The following is an 18,414-nucleotide window of genomic DNA, read 5'->3' on the forward strand; positions in this document are numbered from 1 at the left end:
TACATTAATACGCGGTCTTCTAGGTGGCGGTTTTCTCAAGGTAGATGGCCAGTATTTCCAAATACATGGCAGAACCGAAACTCCGTCCCAGGAATTGTGGTCTGGATAAAGGAGTGTCTTCTCTATTAGGGAGTTTTCATTGTATGTACAAAGGGATGTATGCTCTAATCCTTTCAACCCGAGATGCGAGGGTAAATGACTATTTGTCAAAATCAGTGCAACAGCTCCTGTCGACCACTAGAGGTCTCTGTTGTAATAGTATTCTATGAAACTTCAACATCTTATTCTCTTTATTTCCAGTTGCTTCTAAGGAACCAACATGTTGTGCAGCGACTGGCATTACTCGCCTCAGCAAACACAAAAAGTGGAAAAAAAACTCCACCCAAACTTTGTTGATACTCTCATGATGGATTCTTATCACTACTTAAAGGAGTTGTCCCGCAAAAGCAAGTGAAGTTATACACTTCTGTATGGCCATATTAATGCACTTTGTAATATACATCGTGCATTAAATATTGGCCATACAGAAGTTATATACTTACCCCCCCGGTGTTGGCGTCCCCGTCACCATGGCGCCGACCGAAGCCTTCTTCTGGCTCGATTAGACGCGCTTGCGCAGTCTGCCTCTTGTGTCCTGTTGAAGGGGCCGCTCCGGCGTGCTCGTGCCGCACAGGTCTTCTGCGCATGCGCAGACCAGCTGTGCGGCGCGAGTGGCCCCTTCAACGGGACAGAAGAGGCAGACTGCGCAAGCGCGTCTAATCGAGGCAGAAGAAGGCTTCGGTCGGCGCCATGGAGACGGGGACACCAACACCGGGGGGGGGGTAAGTATATAACTTCTGAATGGCCAATATTTAATGCACGATGTATATTACAAAGTGCATTTATATGGCCATAACTTCCCTTGCTTTTGCGGGACAACCCCTTTAAACGTGTTGGTATAAAAATACATTTTCAATAGAGCCATTTAAAGTTCCAGCGAGCGTACTGGAAAAGTTTAAAAGATTTCTAGGTGAGGTAATATTGGAAAGTTTTGAGGGTTTTGTTTATAAGGTGTACACAATGCGACAAAAATTATATGATGGCTTTTTTCTGTGGGTCAGCACGACAACGACGATAACCAAGGTTTTTATACTAGTTTTTAAATATAAAATATTAAACAAATATATATTTTTTTAAATCACTTTTTGCTGCCATTTCTGACGGCTGCAACTTTTTTAAATTCCTCAGTCGGTTCATTGGCGGACAGTTGATGTAACTGTGTGAAGTCTCGTTTTTTTTTCAGGATGACGTGTTTTTTTTATTAGTACCATTTCGGGGTACTACGACTTTTTGCTCACTTTTTAGTACATTTTTTTCGTGGAGACGGGGTGACCAATAAGTACAATTCTGACACTATGTATTTTTTCTTCTGATGGCATCCACCGAGCAAGATAAATAATGCACTATTTTAATTGATCAGTGATACCAAATATGTTTATTTTTTATGATACATACAGTAAATATTTAATACGCTCAATATTTATTTTTTTAAATAACTTAAAAAAATGTATTCCACTTAGTTTTACCGGCGACCTTTTGAATGCTTTTACGATATATTGCAACACTTCAATGTACTTCTGCAGGCATTCCATTAAGCCATGCCACAGGCACATCTGAATAAGCAGAAATACATGAACTGAAGGCCCCAGGCTGCCATGACACTTAAACTGCTCCCCATGATCTTATTTAAATGTTTAAAGGAAAATTTAAATGCCATCATCAAAATTGACAGAGGCATTTAAATAGTTAAGAACTACGATCAGAGTTATCTCTGATAGCAGCTGATGCAGCCGGGTGTCAGCTCTGAAAAGACACTTGCCATGTATGGAGTGGGCTCAGTATGTCCCCAAGGGGTTAAATATCGCTACCTCATTTCTTCACGATAATCAGCTCCTTATAGCAGCGATACTTACCAAGGAAGAGTCTGTGGATTTTGACATTGTAATTCCGTTGGCTGTCAAGTCTGTGCTGGCTGCAGAAGAACATAGGAGACAAATAATATTACTATGCAGTGAAGGAATAAAATCCTTCATCCTTTACTAAGAAAAGGTGTTTGTCTAACGTTTAAAGGGGTCATCCCACAGTCTAAACGTGTAAGATAGGGGATAACCTATGATTAGTGGGGGTTTCAACGCTGATACCCCCACCAATTCTGCAAACGGGAGCCCCATATGACCCTCTTCTTGCCACTGCGGGGTTGCTTCTGCCACTAGCAGTGCAGCACCCACTCCGTTCACTTCAATAGAGCTGACAGAAATTGCTGAGCATTTCTGCCCGGCATTCCCTCTGAAAATGAATGTCTTTCTCACTGTGGGGAGTGCAGTAAGTGAGGAGGGGGTACATAAGACCTCAGTTCTCGGGACTCGTGAGGATCGCTGTTGTCGGACACCCACCAATCATAAAGTTGTCCCCTATCCTGTGGGTAGAAGAGAACTTTATATTTCGGATAACCCCTTTAAAAGCTCATTTTCAAAAATATTAAGGCGTACCTAAGAACTGCAGGGTGTTCCTCAGAACCTGATGTCCATTCATGGCTTTGTTGATTTTATTCTCGGAGAGTAAATGGGCCACCAGCATGGACACCGCAAAGCCATTAAAGCTGCCATAACCCTGAAGACAAAAAAAAAAATGTATTTCCACACGTGGACATCATATCAATTAATCAGAGTGTCTTGGCAATTTATGAGCTCACTCTGATTGACCCGCTGATTATACCTTATCAAGCTGCCGTTGGCGTAACCACACTTTCAGGATAGAGATTCCATCTTTCATGCCAGGGAAGTTGGACATGGAACTGGACAGGTGGTCAAAATGCTGCTCCATAGCCAGGTCACACAGGATGGCGTTATTATAGTGCGGAGTGGGTGGCTCATTGCCTTCCTCTGCTAGAGAGATGAGAAACACAAGGGGACATGATCTGTTAGAGCAGAGATATGTGACGGTGTATCAGTGAGCTACACATAGAACTATATAATAGTAATGGCAAACGATGCCCAGCAGATCGTCCCAGTGATGCTCACTCCTGTCCTGTTACATAGGAGCGATTATCGCTGGCATCGCTGAAAGTGCTGACAGCATGAAGGCGGAACGTCCGAGGAGCGCTCTCCCCCTGCCGCCTACATTTACAGTAAACAGACAGTCGTTGGGGTCAGGGATGATGGGAGTGATACAGGGAAGTTCATGGGGTCCAACTCCTGACAATGTCACAAAACAGAAGCATGCAAACCCCTTGGATTCTGCTTATCCCTTTGCAATCCAATTTTGGATTCAGGGTTTCCTAGGGGGCTTTCTTTTTCTGCCATTATACAATGGCGCTGTCTGCTGGCTAAAGCCAGTACTGCGGTATGGGACATGCTGGAGAGGCCCCCGACAGCAGAGCGGCCAGTAATATACAGTGAGAATACCCTGCCGGACGTCTTCCGACATCGGAGCTGTACAGCCTTTAATCAGAATGTCTTCAGACAGTGGATTTGAAAGGGTTAATACTAATGTCAGTACTGTGCTGAACATTCACGCTCTGTAACATGCCACAATTCCTTCAAATTAGGGCAGGTTTAACCTCAATGACCCCTCACTGTTTGCATCTTCTTATGAGTCCGATGACTGCTGGTGGATCCCCCCTATAATACTCGCCATCTGTACAGGACCAAGACTCATAGATAAATATGTGATTCTTACCATCAGGGACACTTTCATCCTTCAGGTACCAGGCAGTCCGCACATTGTTCTTGCTGGGGTAGAATCGGTGGAGTTTGAACATTCCAGGAGGAAGACAAACATGAATACGGACAGTCACCATCTTCACATCCTTACCTGTCGGAAGATGACATGTTAACACATTCAGAAAAAGTGGGGCACAAGTAAAGTAAAAAGCTCTTTTAAAAGGGGACATCTAAGATGAATCATTGCAGAATGAAAAGTTCTGCAGCTTTTGAATATAATTTGTTTCAATCTGTTACCATTTTTAAGAGCACTGCTTGCTGTCAGTGAATGGGGAAATGATTGTTTACATCCAAAAGAAAAAAACTTGTATAAACCAAATGCTTGGCCTTGAAGACAAGGTTTTTGTTTTTGCCTCCCCTCGTCTTAACTGGGGTAACTGAACTTTTTTTAAATGTACAGAATAGGCAATTCTCAGCATTTCTGCAAGAGCTTTCATCAGCCTATTCTGTACATTTCACTTACAAAACCCCTCTCCTCTACGCAGCTAGAAGTCATTACTAGGAAAATCTGTGTTCACCTAACTGCATAGCAGAAGGGGGCGCTCCAACTGTGTCTGCACTGTTCTCTATAGTACAGCTGCAGACACAACTGTTCTGTTGCAATAGAACAGTTTAAGGGTTCGCTCACATCTGCGATGTAACCTCCATCACTGATTTCCGCAAGGATGGCTTCTCCCTTTCACAATGCCAACTCCCCGCCGGACCAGCTGTACTGACAGGGCGCTTAGTGCATCAGATATGCACTATTATATGTCACAGCCCAATGCACTGAGACCCCGTCAGGGCATCGGGTCTGTCGAGGAGCGGGTGCTGTGAAGAGAAGTCGTTCAAAGCATAGAACAGCTTCTACTTCACAGACCCCAGGGACGCCAGCATACGAGTGAAATGGGAGAGCAGTGAAACACACGGGGATGGGTGGGACACAGGAGGCACAGGGCTATTAAAAATAATTATATATAATAGAGACATTTATTGATAAACTGTAATATGGGAACAGCTGCTGGCACAACTTCTGCTATGCAGGGAGGTGAAGACAGATTTCTCAACCCCATTTTCACCTAGCTGCATAGTAGAAGAGGGGTTTTGTAAGAATAGTCTATTCTGTACATTAAAAAAAAGTGCAATTACTCTTTAAAGGTAATTTCCTTCTTATAAAGTGATGGCTTACCATTAGACTACGCAACCACCTTATTCTTTGTGGAGATCTGACCTCTGAGACACCACTGATCCCAAGAGTGGTGGGATTGCAGCACTGGGGTTCCTTGGCTCTCAGAATCATTGAGGGTCTCAGAGTCTGCACCCCCACTGATCACAAAGTGATGGAATATACTAGTAATATACCATCACTTTGTGTCATGGGCTTAATCCTTTACAGCCATACATAAAAGTGTGATTGCGGGTCTGCTACCCACCATCCGGCCTCAAAAGCAGCACCGGCTTTAAATGGTTGCTGTTCATATATGCAAACTTGACACTACTGAAGATCTTGCTCTGTGCCAGCTCAGAAGCGATACATGCCAGGTATAGCGCCCTCTTCCTCAGGTACCGCTGGTTCAGGTTATCTTTTGCTTGTAGAATTTCCTGCGTAACAGAAGTGAATATTATTAACACTATCCAATATTCTGGAAAGTCTGATAATCTGGCATACATTACACTACAATAATCCACATTCATCCAGCACCATAAAATCATCATTGCGTCGTTTACATTTCTGTAGTTTTAGTCTATATTATCCAAAAACTCCCTTGAAGCGGTCTCAATAGAAAAAAGGCAGACACAGATCTTGAAAACTCTAACTGATAGAGCAAGTGCAGCGGAAAGTTTTATAACTTTCCATTAAGCTAAATTTACTTGGCAAAACTATAAATGTCATTTAACCCTTTGCAATCCAATTTTGGATTCAGGGTTTCGTAGGGGGCTTTCTCTTTCTGCTATTTTACAATGGCGCCATATACTGGCTAGAGCTAGTACTGTGGTATGGGACATGCTGGAGAGGCCCTCGACAACAGAATGGCCAGTAATCTACAGTAAGAATACCCTGCCAGACATCTTCCGACATCGGAGCTGTACAGCCTTCAATCAGAATGCCTTCCGACGTCAGACAGTGGATTGGAAAGGGTTAAAAGTGATCATATATAACAGTATTTTTAATACCTTTTTTCAGAATGTTTTTGTTTTACTAATGGTAATGTGTACAAAAAAAGATTTTTCAAATTTATACTTCATTCTTTCTATAATTAGTACATTAACGCTAAAGCGAAATACACGTATGGACTCCCCATTTTGTTTTAGATGCTATGATATATAATTTGTATAGTCTCTGATTATAGGGCGGATAAGGCGATGGTTTACGTTGGCGTGGGCAGTCGTCTTTTTCTTCTATTTAATATATTTATTAACTGCTGAGCTCTGTTATCGGTGGCAGTCCCTGTGAGATCCCGTAAACCAGGGGGGACTGGAGCTCTAAACACAGACTGAAGCACCAGCCCAGGACATAGTGGGATGTCAGTAAAAAACTATTTGGTATGTTAGTGCATGGGGTAGGGGTTGTCCTCAGAGGTTACAACATGGACAACCCCTTTAAGAAAATGTTCTTTGCCACAGTTCAACTTTCAATAGATTTTCAATGGCTTTTGTTGTGTTAAGATAACTTGCTGCAGCAGACTTTTATAGTTAAGTTAAACTCTCCATCTGTAGACAGCCATTCCTATGGAGTACCACCAAGTTGTGCTACATGTACTTTAGAGAAACGTACAGCCAGACACGGCTTTCCCTGGCAATAACAGCTGACCACAAGGTGGTAGAAGAGGAGGAACTCATCCTTATGCCAGCATCATTTTAAACAGAGGTTGTCTTGGCGAGAAAAGCCCCTCAATATGGTGGTATGATACTTTCATGACCTGCTGGACGACTCCTTTAACTCAGACCACGCCTCATATAGTAGATGCACCAAAGCACCCTTTACCTTGGGTATAGTGACTGCAACATCCACATTGATCTCTGGCTTGATGCAAGTCCCCAACAGGTAACTGCCCACCACCTTGATGGAGGATGGGGGCAAGAAGTGAAATTTGCCATTTACTTGGTATGGAACCTGCAGGAAGGGAACCTTCACAGATTTGGGGAGCCAGGACTGATCCACGAGCTACAAGGGGGAAGAATAAATGTGTATTAAATGAAATGCAGGGAATGGGTAACAAGAGGAGAGAAGAATGGCGCAATCACTCCAGGTCTTACATCTGTCTGCAAGGTGTTAGGGATTTTTTCAATGAGATCACGGATCTGCTGTATAAAATCATCAATGCTTTTCCTCCTCTTGTCCTTCAGTCTTACTTCCTGCAGCAACTCATCGATCTGTGAATGGAAGAAAAATTTGTCATTCCACCAGATCTTGGGATATTTCAATCAAAGTTTCTTATGTTCACCTACGGCTATGGTCTGAGGCGGTCCTCTTTCTCCTTGTGGAGACTGCCAGTTGGTGTAGGGAGTCTTACAGGCCAGGCAATGCTCCCTGGGAAGGAAGGTATGTAAATTAAGATAGCTGGCTCAATGGTGCCATCTATTGGTAGTAAAATCCGGACCCCCACCAGCCTCACAGGATGGACTGGAAGAGGTCCAGGCTAATCTAGATTTGATGTGAACAGCTATGGACACAATGCCTAACAACCAGTCTTTTTCAACAGGGTTGTCAAGCAAGAGTCCGTAGCAACCAGTACAAGTTACATTATTGACGTCTTCAGCTCAAAACTGGCACTTAGCCGAGTGCGAGGAGGCCTGGTAGTAATTAAAGTATGCTAGTCTCTAATTCCATATTAAACGAGGAGAGCCCCTGATTCGGCGCTGTTGATGAGCTCCGCTGGGGAGGTACCTGCATGCGCAGTAGGCTGGTGTGGTACATTTGCTCGGTCTCTTTCAGACGGATCAGATCCTCGGTGGTCAGGGTTTTGCTCTCGGACTTCTTTTTCGCAGTTCTCTGAGTATTAGGCTTTAATGGTCTCTTTGCTGCTTTTTTAGCTTTTGGCTTAGAAGCCGGACGATCACTGGACTCCTTGTGAACCTCAGACATGACATTATTTTTAACGTAGTCGTCTTCCTATAATTAATGATAAAATGAAGATTAAAAAAAATTTAAATCCATGACCGTAAGTCTACAGAATGTGAGCTCTACAAGCACCTTCTACAACGCCAATTTAGGAAAAAAATCCCATCCTTGATATGTTTTCCTCTGACTAAAAGCTCCATTACAGGGGGTCATAGGGGTTTGTTATCCATCTTTGTCAGACTCCTGCACATAAAATCTGTCTAGGTATGCAAAGAGTATACAGTATATACTAGACAGATTGGGTATTCAGGCCTCTGGGAACAGTTGGGACCCCACTGATGTGCGAAAAAGTCTGCATTTCCCAATATAAATCTACAGGTGAACGTTAAACCTATAGCTGCAACATAGAAGAAGAAGCCAAAAGTGGCAGCAGCACTCAAAATACATGTGTTATCAGAAATATACCAAATTACAGTATAGACAACTACCACATTAAATAATGCAAGGTTCTTGATATATAATTTGCCCAAACCATATTGGCCCATCTATGTGGCACCTGTAGATCTATATTGGGAAGTGCTGAATTTGTCTCCTATTTTATTGCATGACTAGTGTCTGCAGATGTCAACCTGTGCATGGGAGCTGTCTGTGAAGATATCCCCTCCCACTGTTGCTAGGGAAACAGCCCTGTGCCCAATGACAGAGAGTGGATAGCAGAGAGGCTGGAAGGGAGACCCCTAGTGGCAGCCGGTTCTGGTTGCTATAGACCAACTGCCTTACAGCCACAGTCTTTTTCAGTAGGGTTGTCAAGCAGCGAGTCCGTAGCAACCAGTACGATGTATATTAGTCATGTCTTCAGCTCAGAACTGGCATATGCCTGAGGACAAGGAGCCCTGTTAGTACCTAAAGTATGCTAATCTCTAATTCCATACTAATTGAGGAGAGCCCCTTTATTTCCATAATTGCGCTGTTGATGAGCTCTGCGGGGGAGGTACCTGCAGGCTGTCCATCATCTCCTCGGTGCTCGGGGGTTTATTCTCAGACTTCTTCTTCTTCTTTGCAGGTCTCTGAATATTAGGCTTTGAAGGCCTCTTTGCTGCTTTTTTGGCTTTTGGCTTAGAAGCTGGACGATCATCGAACTCCTCGTGAGCCTCAGACATGACACCATTTTTAGCGTGGTCGTCCTGCTGTAGTTAGGGACATTAAGAAAAAAAATACACGACTGTAAATCCACGAATTTTGAGCTCTAATCACAACTTCAAATAAAAGAAAATCCCATCCTTTAGATGATCTGCTCTGACTATCAGCCCTCCATTACACGGGCCTTAGGGGTCCGTTACACAACTTTGTCAGACCCCTGCATATAAATCTGTTCAGCTATGCAGAGATATGCGAAAGGGGGTTGTATTCGTTTATATTCTAGATAGACTGGGTATTGAGGAGTCTGGGAAAGGTGGGGAGCACTCTTATATAAGAAGTGGTGGTCCGACTGATTGTCACCCAACTTTCCCAAAAGTCAACTAAATGAAGAAATGAGCAAAAAGAATTAAAATTACTACATTGCAACCCATACACATCAGGACTGAGGGTTACATGTCTCAATGTGAGCTGTGTATGGAGCACTGAACAACGGGATCAGCAGTTGTTTGTCTGGCCTTCACACGGTCCGACTCAGAAGAATGATCATTTCATCCATCATATGGCACAGTTGGCAGAACTGATCGCGGTAAAAAGCAGGCTGTGTGAGAGCGGCCTAAGGGCTCAAACCCACTGGCGATAGTTTTTTCTGCGATGTGAGAGCGATTGAAAAAAAGATACAATAATGAAACCAATGATTTTCAATAGTTTCATTCTCATTCACAATGTTTTCACTTAAGCCTCGAAGCGCTAAGAAAAATCTGCGCTATCGTCCATTGTTTTCAATGGGGCCGGCAGCAGCAGCGCTGACGCCATTGAAAACATAGGGAGTACATCGCGCTTCCCTGACACAGCTGTCACAACTATGGAGGGGGATTCCTCCATCCCTGCTAGGACCATGGGATGAAGGAATCCTCTGCCCCAGCTGTCACAGCTGCGACAGAGGACCGCGATGCTATCCCATTGCTCTCAATGGGGCCGGCGCTGCTGCCGCCCCATTGAAAGCAGTGGGTTGCAGGCAACCACTGCAGCGATAATTTTCGGGGAAGGGCTTGAAATATAAGCGGACGAGCTGTCCGCGCTTCTCTCCGGCCCCGTCAGTCGTCTTCTAGTGGCCTGGGATTGAAAAATCCCCGCCTCCAAAAAGCGCTGCCTCTCATTGGCTGAGCGCTGTGACCAATCAGAGACAGCGCCCGGCCATCACTGAATGACAGCAGAGCGCTGCATGTGATTGGTAACAGCGCTCAGCTATTCATTTAATTCAGCTTTAATCCTATGCACTTTAATAGTTAATTTTCCAGCTTCGTGATACCCTCGGCGTTTCCGCAATGTGTGAAGGCGCACTGAGGCCGCGTTCACGCCGGGAAGATTTGCTGTGGACTTTTTATGCAGAAAATCTGCAGCCTTTACAGAAGCAGCAAAATGAATGAGATTTTCAAAATGTCATCTATACGCTGTGGAAAAGATTCGCGCAAAACCCGTACGGAAATTGACCCGCGGTGCGGAATTTAAATCCGCGACACGTCAGTTTTATCCCCGCTCACACTTGCGGCGTCCGCCTCTTCTCAGCGAGATGATGAATTCCGCATCAAAATCCTCCCCTAAAGTTTTCAGGTTGAACTTTCCTGAGGCCTTATCCCCGGGATGGATCGTCAACACTAATCGCTGGGAAGCCGCCACCGATCCACGAACGCCATCATCGCGGCCCGGCAGGACGTTTCCGAGGTGGTTTCACTCGTCGGAGACAAAAATGGAGTAAGTGGAATAGAAGGCAGCGCTCCCATTAGTTTCAACGGAACTGAAGCCCCTCAGAGACTTCCTGCTCGGACCCCGATGATGACATCCGGCCCCGCTGTACTGCCTGCAGACTGGATGCTGGTTGGAGGGGGATCCCGAACAGCGTGTTCCTGGTGATTAATTATTGGTGATCTATCCTGAGGTAAAACCCGACTACACGGGGTTACTGCAGCCTGTAACCATGGAGACACATAGCCCTGCACAGCAGCTGCAGACACAAAACGGTAGGAAACCTCTAACCAAATCTTTAGCAAAGTTGCTTTATCTTATATGCAGCTGGCTGTAATGACTTTCGTACCCTGCAGGGCGGCGCTAAAATAAGAAAAACAAGGCAGAAGGTGCCGAGTATAATGCGCAGCCATGAAAGCTTTCATAAGGGACCGCTCATGCGGGACGGAATTAGGCCACAGATGCGGATTTTATGCAGCATTTTCAATGATGCATCACAATTTGCAGATAACCTGCGTATATTAATGCAGATTTTACCACGGCTTGCGGTTTGGCTATTCCGCCCCATGTGACAGGTCCCATACGTGGAAAACCATGGTGTGCAGCAACAACCTGGGGCACAAGAAGGCACTGCCAATGAAGCGCCAGGGCAAATATTGCAGTGCAGTGGCCCAACGATGCAGGCACTCTGCTGCATGCCCATAGCAAGCACTATGCCACAGCAGCACACCACTAGCGCCCATATCACAGGTAGGCACATGCGTAATGAACAGCATAAACCACTGCACATAATATATAGCATCATTATGAATATTCATGAGCGCCCCATTATAGGAACCGCCTCCCAATCTCGCTTTTACCTGCACTTTGCTCCGTTTCCCCTTCATCTCCTCTCCGCCACAACACGTGGGTTACCGATTCCTAGGTTCTCAAACCACGCCCATCGAAGTTTCCGATTGGACAAAGCGTTCGTCGCGCATAGAACGTCATAGACGCTTAGGAAGTGACGTCAGGAGGTGAGACGAGTCTGCAGTGGCTAGCGCGGCCATGATGGTTACTGGCAGTCTTGCCCTTATTGCATTTTCTATAGTTGTAGTATATATATGGAAATGAAAAATACAAGATTTACCTGAACTATTAGTTGTGTTTTGGGGCTCAGCAGCTGGAGTAGAGATGTCAGGATGGTGTGTGGGTTACTGGAGTGCTACAGAAATAGAAGCAGGATTCTGGGAAAGTTGGGTGCCAACAAGCACTAAAGGGGCCATAATGGTGGTCCTAGTAGTTGTTGCCTGTTGTTTCTAGCAAACCTGGATAACAGTCAATATGGATTTTATGCATATCGCCACGGGGTTGTTATCAAGTTTTCAAACATTTTTAATCCCTTAAGGACCAGACACTTTTAAGTGATTTTTTTTTTGTAACAGGAAAAAAGTTGAAAAAGACTTTTTAAAATTAATGGTTGTTTATCTTGTAAATTAGTATATTTACACTAAAATAAAGCACAGGAATGGGTTCACTGCTTTCACATCGGCGGTGGGTGTTCCATTTTCCTGCTCCATTCAGGGAAAGTGGAATCGCTGGCCGAACAGACCCTATTGACTATACTGGGGTCCGTTCAGTTTCCACTCAGCTGCCTAGCTAGTTCAGTTTTTTGTGGCGGACCTCCGCATGGACGGATATGGCGACGGTTTTGGTTTTCTTGGTTGCTGTCGGCGGTGGGTCATTTTTTTTTATATATATATATCATCTTAATTTTATTTAGGTTTTTTTTTTTTTTACTTATTTGTGTAACTATTCTTTTACCATCTATGCCCCCATGACCTCAGATTTTTCTATTTCACACTTTCCCACTGTAGCTGGAGCATCCATAGGAGCCCCCATTACAGAGGATTACGTCCCATGTAGTGACGGTAGTCACTAACAGAGCCGATCTGACCCTGCCGCAGCGCACCTGTCAATCACATTATCACTGGCTTGCATAGCGGAAGCTGCACTTCAACTTTCCCTGTTCACTACATGGCGCTCATTGAGCTGCTATGTAGCCTGCTAGAGAGAAGGCAGAAGCCGAGGATCCGACCTGCTGCTGGACTGCAGGAGCTTTAATCCTGTATTTTTACTATGGCGCAGGATTAAAGCCCAGGATCAGGCACAGTATATCTACGGCGGTGGTCGTTATTGGGTTAAAGTATTTGAGAGAACCAGATAGATGGGATAATGTGTAATGTACGTCCATTGTGATTCTAGCAGGAAAGTAATAGAATATTGGCCGCAACGCAGCTAATCCTCGTTTGTTTTTACACAGAATTCTCTACAAAGAAGCAAGTTACTTCTTTTCCTGCATCGTAGAGTGAAATCCCCGAATTGTAAATGCGCGTGAACACGGTCGGATGGCCGTCGGATCTGACATGGATTTAATTGCGGAATCCCTTCTGAAGTCTATCACATCCAGGTGGTATGAATACACTCTTAGGCTAACGGGTTCATTCACATAAGTGTATTTAGCGCACACTTCATTTGTGCTAAAAATACGCAGCATGCTCTATTTTCCAGCGCGTATGCGCACGACAATAGCATATATTAAACTAATTAACTTAATTGCCCGTTTCAATGAATGGGAGCATGCTTGTGTGTTTTTTGAGCGTGCAAACACATGCACACGCATGTACACAATTCCCACTGCGCAAATACATGACGCAAGTGCGCATGTATTGTTAATGTGCTTATGGCTGTGTGACACTGGTCTTAGGCTTCATGTCCACAGGATGTCCACAGCGGAAGACCTGCGTGCCAGTGTAGAAATTATTTTTAAATGCTTGCAAGCGATCGCAAATGCGTTTTTTTGTTGTTGTTTTTTTGGTGGGTGCGGGGGGTGTTCTGCATGGATATAAAAAATCCGCAGCTCCACCTCCCAGGCTTTTCCCCACCTCACTAATTGATTTTGGGCCTCATGTCCACAGGCAAAATTGAATTGACGATTCACAGTTTATTATGCCCACAGACATTTATTGGGTATCTGCAGGTAATTAAATACCTGCGGAAGTCACTTTTTTCCCGGCGTGCAGATCACACGCACAAAAAAAAAATCGCAGCATGCTCCATTTTCTGTAGATTTACATGCAGACTGCTTCCATTGAAGTCAATAGAAGCCGTCCGATCGGCTGCACACCTGCGGGAAAGCAGGAGATTTTTTTTTTAAACTCACTGTGCATGCGCGGGGAGCATCGGCCAGAGCGCTCGACGCATCCGCGACGGAGGAGACCCGCGCTAGATCCAGAGAGGTGAGAAAATGTCCCATGGCCGTGGGCGGATTCTGTGCACTTTCCGCACTCAAAATCTGTGTGTGCCGTAGGTATGAGGCCTTAACCTTCAAATCCGCACCCTTTGACTTTTGTTGAGCCTGTCTGCATGGAATTCGCACTGAAATGGAGCACGCTGCCATTTTTTTTCCCACACCAAACGGTTCGCCTGCTTAAATTCAGTTGCAGATGCCAATGCTTCCCTATGGCCAATATGAATTGCGGATCTTCCGCACGGATTTTGCAAATTAAATCCGCCCATTGACATTGGGCCTTACGGTGTGTTCACATGTGGTGTATTTTGGTGCAGATCTGCGCCAAAATCCGCAGCACATTTCGTGCTACCTGGTACAAATATTGATGCGTTTCTTTCCTTCAGATCTGTAGCGGATTTCACCCTTTCAATCACAGGGGTGAGATCTGCTACAAATCCGCAACAATGCTGTGTTTTGAATCGGGCTTTTGCTGCAGGTTTTCTGCGCCAATTATGCTACATGTGGTTTCATACACAGCATTTTTACAGAAAACGCTGCACTATTTATTAATGGCACGTTTGCCATAGTTTTTTTGGGGTTTTTTTCTAATGTAACAAACGTCTATGGCCGGGGATTAGTCCATATGGAGATATTAGACACACTATAAACAGTGCAATTTGGGAAGGGGGGGGGGGGGGGGGTAAGTTCTATTACTGTATTTTTTTCAGTTGCAGCAGCCTGTAAGTAGTAATAAAAAATTCCACCTGAAAAATGTCTCTAAAACACTTGTAGCAGATATAAAAAACTTTTTTTTACATAAGTTTTTTAGAGTCAAAAATCATTACCAAATTGTGAAGAAAGTCTTCGGGCTAGTCACACGGGTATGTGCAGGGTGCCCCCGAGAAACCATAGGTCGTTGTGAAAAAACGGCCATCTGAATAGCTTCAGAAGCTATAACAGGGCCGCATGCTGTCCGTGAAATACAGTATACTCATCGATGTGATCAAGAGTAGGACAACAGCGATAATACATGGCCACGGCCGCACTCTAATCTCACACATCATTGAAACTTCTGAGCTCTGACATTTAACCCCTTGTAGGCCACAAGCAATGCTGGTTGTCAGATACAAGGATAGAAATTAAAAGGCCATGTCCACTAAAATAATAAATTCAAATAGACAGTACGGGGCAATGATGAGTTAAATCTTCTAGACCCAGTAACTACAGAAGGGATTACTGCAAATCATACATGCGTGGGACATAAAACGGCACATGTCATGGTGGATGTTCAGTATATTTCTTCTCCATTACACAAAAAACTGATTTAATACAGTGGCACAGCAGGCAGCATTACACAAGAAAGGCTTTAATATGCCAGCTTCACAGACCATATTGCACAATAGGGTTAGATACAGTGGTAAAAAGGGAACTAAAACTTTTAAAAACTTTTGACATCTCATAGTGATGTCAAACGTTTTGCTTGGTGGCCATCTGGGTGCTCAGATCGTCACCGATTCCTAAGACAGGAATTCCTAACGGGTAGGAGCATTCATCTGAGCGCTGTGCCTGTTTGGCGGAGTTCGTCGCTGCTTGGAGCGGTGTACAGGTTCCATAAAAAGGCTATGGGGTCCATAAATTGCTCTTGATGACAGCCAAACGGGCGCAGTGCTCAGATGAGAGATTTTTGCCAGTTTGTTTTAGTAATCAGTGGGGGTCTCGGCACCCAGATGCCCACCAATCAAAACATTTGACATGTCAGAAGTTTTTAAAAAGTTTAACTATACTTTAAGCTGAGTGTCACAAATAGGCTTAGATACACCAATTTAGCAGAAAGTACCACTCATGATAAGGTTTGGTACTGTAGTAAGGCAGAAAATATCACATATGATAAGCTTAGATACACTAGTTTAGAAGCACGGTATCATACTACATGATATAGATATACCTGCTATACATTATAATACGTATTATAATCCTACATACATAAAATATAGGCTAAGGCCTCATTCACAAGAGCGTTTTTATGTGGTTGTTTAGCCGTGTACGTCGGCTGAAAATCGCAACCATGTGAAGCATTGGATTCCAATGCATTTATTCACATGAGCGACTATTGATCGCGGCTATTCTTCGTTAATGCAATTTTATGGCACGCATGGGCGGTCGTAAAAGCGCATACGCTCGTGTGAATGAGGGCTTAGATACACAAACTCAGCAAATATCATAAATGATGGGTCTAGGTACACATAGGTGTAGATACACTTGACGGCCTAAGATCGGATTCACGCTCGCATTTGTGCCAAATATTTGCCCATCAGGAGTTGCGTTTTTGTGCACGCATCTGATTTTTTTCCTGTACTTTAGGCATGTACAAATTGTGCGCGTTTGCACACACCGGAAGGAGTTCCCTGCGTTGGTACGAAAGCTCGCTATTATTACATCATGTATTTTTGTTAGCCATTAAAAGGTATCATATCTACAAAAAAGCTGAGAACAATCACATTTCACACACAAAAAAACATGCAACCAGGGTCCCAGCCATTGAAATGACCAATTAGTGTAATTAGTTCTGTATGTTTTATTACCCTGTGCAAATCCGCAGGAAAATAGAACATGCTGCATATTTTTTTGCGTGACGGAATTGCACACGCAAAATACGCACTTTTGAACTAACCAATTGAAATCAATGTGTTCTATTCACTGCATATTGCATGGATTCTATTCACTGCATATTGCCTGTACAAATTTTACGTGCGCCAATATCATGTGAATTCGGCCTTACAGCATTGTTTCATATGTAAAGGACTTAGATACAGCAGTTCAGCAGACAGTATCACACATGATGGACTTAGATACAGATAGTATCCCACTTCATAAGCTTATATTGCCTGTCTCAGCAGCTTACTGTCCGTGGAGATCATTTTATCAGCCAATGAATAGTTCCCACTGAATAGTCCCGCAGGTCAGTGTTCACAAGTTATTAATGAGGCGGAGGAGATAATTACGGAGATGTCAGTGCAGGTATAATGTGTGAGATGAGTTATTCTTCTTGGCATTTATAATTATTTAATTAACACCATTAATTTTGGAAGTCTTGTGCTGTAGGAAATCCATGATGAGATCAAAGTGCAGCGGCGCATGTTCTTCACCGAGCAGGGGCTTCTGATCGCACTACACCAAAAAGAGGGTCTGGTGGGAACGAAAATTCTGCAGCAAACCCGTCCTGTGTGGACGCAGCCTTACTAATGTAATCCAGTCTGATTGTCATCTAATTGTCACAATTAAAGACAAACTCAGTGTAACTAATAACATTTTATTGAGTACAGTGCAGGGAGAAAAAGTAAGTGAACCCTTGAATTTAATAACATGTAGATCCCCCTTAAGCCTCATGATAAACCGCAGTTCAATATGCTCATAGACTGTCATTGGGCACCTGTAGGTATTTAAATACCTGCATATGTCATTTTTATCCCCGCATGCACCATGCTCCATTTTTCTGCGGATCCCACAGGGACGGCTTTCATTGAAGTCAATGGAAGCCGTCCAGTCCGCGACGCTCCCGCAGCTGAAACAGCGGACGTGTCGCAGATCCACTGGAAAGCAGATTTAAAAAACAGCATCCATGCGTGCCTGTGGAATTTAGTAATGGTTAAACCAGCTCACCCACCGGACACTATCCTTGAATCTAAGTAACATAGTGCAGGAAAGGAAACCACTTCAGCCATGGGTGGATCCAATTCCAAAACGCAAAAAGTCTTGCATTTCGAAATTAAATCCCCCTTAGCAGCAATCACCCCCAGTAAATCTCTACTGTAGCTGAAAATAGGAGTTGCACAACGTGGAGGAGGAATTTTTTGATCATTTTTTCCTACAAGTCGGTTTCAGTTCATCAATATTTCTGGGATGCCTTGTGAGCACAGCCCTCTTAAGGTCATCCCACGACATCTCAATAGGGTTAAAGTCAGGACTCTGACTCGGCCATCCTAAAACACAAACATTTTTCACCTATTCTTTAGTTGATTTGCTTTGGCGCTTTGGGCCATTGTCTTGTTGCATTACCCAATGTCCCTTCAATTTGAGGTCGTGAACTGCTGCCCTTAAATTTCTCCTTTAGAATGTTGTGATCCACCTTAAAATTCATTGTTTCCTCAACGATTGCAAGAACAGCAAAGCAGACCCAAACCATGATGCTCCCTCCCTTAGGTATAGTTGGTATAGTTTTCCTTCAAATTTTACATTGTGTAAATTCCACTTTTGTCTTGCAGAACATTTTCTCAAAAGCATTGTGGAATATTCGAGTGGTCTTGGGCAAATTTGAAATGGGCACAATGTTTTTCTAAGATAGCAGCTGCTTTATTCGTTCTGTCCTTCCATGATCACGATTCTTGTTCAGTGTTTTATGTGGCCACATGAACAGAGGTTTTTGCAGTTTGTAAATTTTTTATAGGTATTTTGCTGTA

At 43.9% G+C, this 18,414-nt stretch overlaps 1 protein-coding gene across 2 annotated transcripts in view; it reads right to left on the reverse strand.

Annotated features, from left to right (window-relative positions):
* The window catches only part of NOL6 (nucleolar protein 6), a 58,147-nt gene extending 46,491 nt beyond the window's left edge, over nt 1-11,656 (reverse strand). Inside the window, exons 1-10 of one of the 2 annotated variants that reach the window (XM_066602646.1) lie at nt 11,547-11,656; nt 8,799-8,990; nt 7,630-7,854; nt 6,999-7,115; nt 6,727-6,906; nt 5,174-5,342; nt 3,718-3,852; nt 2,755-2,921; nt 2,529-2,649; nt 1,953-2,011 (exon numbers count right to left, since the gene is read on the reverse strand). In XM_066602646.1, the coding sequence (XP_066458743.1) occupies nt 1,953-2,011; nt 2,529-2,649; nt 2,755-2,921; nt 3,718-3,852; nt 5,174-5,342; nt 6,727-6,906; nt 6,999-7,115; nt 7,630-7,854; nt 8,799-8,990; nt 11,547-11,573 (1,392 nt within the window). In that variant the 5' untranslated portion in view covers nt 11,574-11,656. Of the gene's footprint in view, nt 1-1,952; nt 2,012-2,528; nt 2,650-2,754; nt 2,925-3,717; nt 3,853-5,173; nt 5,343-6,726; nt 6,907-6,998; nt 7,116-7,629; nt 7,855-8,798; nt 8,991-11,546 lie in introns of both variants that reach the window. The other variant, XM_066602645.1, reaches the window with a different exon arrangement.
* Nucleotides 11,657-18,414: the final 6,758 nt, after the last annotated feature.

Source organism: Eleutherodactylus coqui, chromosome 5, assembly GCF_035609145.1.
Source record: "Eleutherodactylus coqui strain aEleCoq1 chromosome 5, aEleCoq1.hap1, whole genome shotgun sequence".
Lineage (NCBI taxonomy): Eukaryota > Metazoa > Chordata > Amphibia > Anura > Eleutherodactylidae > Eleutherodactylus > Eleutherodactylus coqui.